General features: G+C 50.7%; 2 protein-coding genes across 2 annotated transcripts in view; one reads left to right on the forward strand and one right to left on the reverse strand.

Moving 5' to 3' along the window:
* The window catches only part of LOC149279573 (histone H2B 1.1-like), a 381-nt gene extending 268 nt beyond the window's left edge, over positions 1–113 (reverse strand). The window contains exon 1 of the mRNA XM_089500882.1: positions 1–113. This exon is cut by the window's left edge and continues 268 nt beyond it. Within this exon, the coding sequence (XP_089357008.1) occupies positions 1–113 (113 nt within the window).
* Positions 114–465: 352 nt separating this feature from the next.
* On the forward strand, positions 466–858 carry LOC149279574 (histone H2A type 2-B). The gene has a single exon (XM_089500881.1). The coding sequence runs from the start codon at positions 466–468 to the stop codon at positions 856–858; it is 393 nt and encodes a 130-aa protein (XP_089357007.1).
* Positions 859–4,745: the final 3,887 nt, after the last annotated feature.

Consider the following 4,745-nt stretch of genomic DNA (forward strand, 5'->3'; position numbering starts at 1 on the left):
TAGCTTTCTTTTCTGCTCTTCTTGCGCTTCTTCCCATCTTTTTTCTGGGTCTTTGTAACAGCTTTCTTAGAGCCTTTCTTCGGAGCAGGCACAGATTTCGCTGGATCAGGCATCGCGTCTGCTGTTATTTCAACACGCAACGCAGAAGACCGTGATGAATACTGAAGCGTTACTGCGCTGGGCCCTTCCCTTTATAGGCACCGCATGCAAATAAGGCCGTTCTGCTGTCTCGCGTCCGATTCGATGAGGTTGTCACGTGAGAAGATGCGGCCGCCCATGAACCGCAGTGCCTACACCGATTGGTGTCTCAGACTATTTCCACCCGATTGGCTGTTTTGGAAAGGAACCAATCAGTGACTAATAGCGTCACGGGGGGAAGCTACAAATAGCTGGGTAAGTGAGCGGCAGTTCGTTGTAACGTATTTCTTAATCACTTGTTCGCGTGGTCGGTTGTCAAGCGAAAGCATGTCTGGCAGAGGTAAACAAGGTGGAAAGGTTCGCGCTAAGGCAAAGACACGTTCTTCCCGTGCTGGTCTGCAGTTCCCTGTCGGCCGTGTGCATAGGCTTCTTCGCAAGGGTAACTATGCCGAGAGAGTAGGCGCCGGCGCACCCGTGTATCTGGCAGCGGTGTTGGAGTATCTGACTGCTGAGATACTGGAGTTGGCTGGTAACGCTGCACGCGACAACAAAAAGACCCGTATCATTCCTCGCCACCTGCAACTCGCCGTTCGTAACGACGAGGAGCTCAATAAGCTGCTCGGAGGGGTCACCATTGCTCAGGGAGGTGTTCTACCCAACATCCAGGCGGTGCTCTTGCCCAAGAAGACAGAGAGCCACAAACCTGCCAAGAGCAAGTAAGTGCAGTAATCGGTAACCGCAGGGCAATTAGCCAGCACCACCAAAGGCTCTTTTCAGAGCCACCCATAATCTCTGGAACAAGCTATATCTTCCCTTGCTATAAACTTGCTGCAAACGTCTTTAAAGGCAACTGCTTTCCACTGCAGTTTTTCAGCCCGATGTTTAGTTGCTGAGCTTAACGTACAAGCTACATCATACACCCTACCCCCCCCCCGTCGGTTTCTGGGTTAAAATTCGAGGCAAAACTGCCAGCACTTAAATGGATAAATATGGTTCTCAGGAAAGGTGGGTGGGCAAGTGCGACCACACGGTGGCAGCATTGCATAGGAAATTGTGGTTTACCGCAAATTAAAGTGGCAGAAGCCGGGGAATCCCTCAGCAGTGTAATGATCGTGTAGCTGGCAATGGTCTGGGGAGCGAATTAACGAATTTGATAATCACTCTGAGACCCGTGAGTAGCTCCACTGTAGACATCTCCCTTGCCTCTGAAAGCTTAATTGCTAAGAAAGAATTAACCCTTCATATACCCCAAAGTAGTGATGCGAAGTTCGGATCAGTAAAGTGAATCGGATCATTTCGAGTCGTTCATTGAAATGATCCGATTCATGATCCGAATCTTTTGCCCAGTCCCTCCCTGCAGGCCCCGCCCCTTTCATTAGGGTCAATGAACACTCCTGCCTGCCTACTCTAGCGATGTCACTGAAGGCAGAGAATCGTTCAGAGATTCAAACCATTCAGAGAATATCACTGACACCATACTTTTATAAATAAATACATTAATAATTTTCACTGCCCCCAGGATTTAGATTCCCCTTAGATTGTCCACCTTTAGATTGCTTTACCTCTAACTGCACCTTTAGTTAACTTTATTAAATTAACCCTCAGTCCTCAGCATTAAATTAACCCTAAACATCCCATTAACCATTACTGCCCCTAAATACCCTCATTAACCATAACTGCCCCAGCACGGCTATCGGACCCACGCCGGCTGTCCCGCGGTCCATCCCGGGGGAAGCGTCAACCTACTGCCGCTCGGCTCCCCTTCCCGTCCTACCTCATCCATGTATCACCTGCTCTACCCATGGACTTCGGCTCTCGTAGCCCAGACACCCTCGCAGAGACTGGGGATCCCTTGTCACTGGAGCCGCTAGAGAGGTGGCGATCAGGCGGTGCGGCTATCGTACAAATGCCGGCTGTCCCGGGGAAACTTCGATTTGCTGCCGCTCGGGGTCCCTATGGATATTGCGGGGCTTGGTTGCCTAAGCGTGGCGCCGGACCGTCTGGCCAGGGAGGGAAGATGTGTGCCTGATTTATGACCTTTTTATCACCTAACCTGTATATAAGCCTGTGTGTTTCCCCAATAAAGTCTGTTACTTCACTGGAACGTTAGTTTCGTCTAATGCTTCAGGGACCCGCTGGATTACTAATTGTCATTTTCAGGACAATTACGGCACTGTACTCAGCTACGCCTCGGCGGGCTGCGGTGCCGTGAAGCTAGGGTCACCGGACCAGCTCGTGAGCCCTGCTCCGCTAGTGTCGGTGTGACGGACCGACCAGGGACCTCAGGTTCTCCCTCTCCGCCAAGAGCGACTTCTCCCTCCAGGACAATAATTCCCCGCAATCTGTAGGCAACCGGCACCACTATGTCTTGGAGATAAAGAGCACACATTATCTTTATTAGATTATCTCTCAGACCTTAGTGTGCCGTGTGCAAACTTTTACAAAATAAGGCAATAATACACATTTTTATTAATACCACATTAAAGAGTTTCATGTCACTGGATAACATTAACTGAGGGGTAGGGTGACTCTAGGAACCATCACATTACTCCCCCTTTGTTTCCAGTGACAGACCCGGCTAGACCCCAACGGGTCGGCTTAGGGCTGTTTCTATGGTTAGGTGGCTAACTCCGATTACAACGCGCAAGCATAGTCCTGGAGGCCATCGAGGAGTCGATCTATCATCCTTTGGAACGTCGCCGGAGCGTTCTTCAACCCAAACTGCATTACCCTAAATTGGTATAGTCCCAATGGGGTGATGAAGGCCGATCTCTCTTACCACGAGAGATGCGGTGTAACAAATCATCTACTCGGGGCATGGGGTACGTGTCAGTCACAGTCCGGTCATTGAGCCTGCGGTAGTCTACACAGATGCGGGTCGTCCCATCTCTCTTAGGCACTAGGACTACCGGAAAAGCCAAGGGGCTCTCGGACGGCTCAATCACTCTCAGATCGAGCATCTCCCTAATCTCCATTAACATCCCTTCTCGGACAGACTCAGGAACTCGGTACGCCGCTTGGCGTAACGGGGTCTGCCCTGGAGTCTCCACGCGGTGGTGCATCCGGGGAGGGCAGAGAGTAAGCCGCCTCTCTGGTCTAACAGCTGGTGAACTTGGGCCTTCTGGAATTCCCCTAACTGCACCGCTAACTATATCGTGCCAAGTTCCCTCGTCCCCGACGTTACCTGGGGCAACGGTAATCCCTCAGGGTCATCTATCGCCGGGGTGCAAATAACTGCTACTTCCTCGGGACGCTCCTGGTAGGCTTTCAACATGTTCACACGGAAGGTTCGCTGGATCCTTCTGTCTGCACATTTAGCTACCATGTAGGTGGTGTTGCACAGTTGCTTCACCACCCGATACGATCCCTGCCACACCACCTGCAGCTTATCCTGACGGGATCGTTTCAGCGCTAGGACCTTCTGCCCTACTTCAAAGGCACGGCTCAGTGGCGGTCCGGTCGTACCACCGTTTCTGCCAACCTTGCGCCACTTGAAGGTTTTCCTGGACCATGTCCAACACATACTCTACTATGTCGGGCCGGCCCTGATCACTGACCAGTGGAAGGCTCCGGAAAGAAGGCTAACTACCTCTAAAAGGGTGTCCAGACTCTTTCCTTTTCCAGACGATTTATCTGAGCTCTGTTCATTCAACTCCCAAAGTTGATGCTCCAGTGGCCAGAGCCACCGGAAGATCTGCTATACCTTTAGAAGATTCCTCTCATTTTTCGGATCCCATGGATAGGAAGGCAGAAGGGGCAGCTAAGAGATCTTTTGAAGCCTCAGCAGCTATCTTTAAGCCAGGCATTGCAGCAGCCTCAGTAGCTAGGACTATGCGCTTATGGCTTCAACAAATTGAAGATGATATCCTAAGCGGTGCAGGAGAAGAGGATATCCTCCGTGGCATCTCAGATGTGAAGAGCGCTGCTGATTTTTTTATGTGACACATTTGTGCGGGATTCCCTTTTCTGGCAAAGATCTGTTTGGGAAAGAGCTGGAAACTTTATTGGAAAAGGCTACTGGGGATAAGTACTTCTTGCCTAAACGTAAACCCTTACCTCGTTTTCGTCCAAATTGTTCGTTCAGGTCCTCCAGAGGTCAAGATTCCGACCCCAGGCTCGGTTTCGTGGTAGGGGCAGACCCTTCCCATCTAAACATGAAGATGGAGCCGCTAAGAGACCTTGACGCCAGGAGTTGTGCGGTAGGGGGCAGGCTGAGAATTTTTTTTCCACCTTTGGGCTCTTGTTTGTCCAGACCTTTGGACCCTGGGGATCATTTCCAGAGGGTACGGTCTGGAGCTTGTCAGCACTCCCCCAGAGCGTTTTATGATGTCTACACCTCCCGCGGATCCTTCCAGGATTTTGTCAAGAAACAAGTACTTATCCCAGTGCCTGCTGCTGAAAGAGGAAGAGGTGTTTACTCCCACATCTTCGTGGTTCCCAAACCATCAGGAGACTTCAGGCTTATCATAGACCTCAAGTTTCTAAATCAATTAGTGAGTTCCAGGAAGTTCAGGATGGAATCTATCAAATCCACCGTGGAACTTCTTTCCGAAGGGGATTTCCTGGCTACTCTCGATCTTCAAGACGCCTATCTCCATGTTCCCAAC

The sequence above is a fragment of the Sceloporus occidentalis genome, unplaced genomic scaffold, assembly GCF_023333645.1.
Source record: "Sceloporus occidentalis isolate IW3139 unplaced genomic scaffold, rSceOcc1.0.p SCAF_161, whole genome shotgun sequence".
Classification (NCBI taxonomy): Eukaryota; Metazoa; Chordata; class Lepidosauria; order Squamata; family Phrynosomatidae; genus Sceloporus; species Sceloporus occidentalis.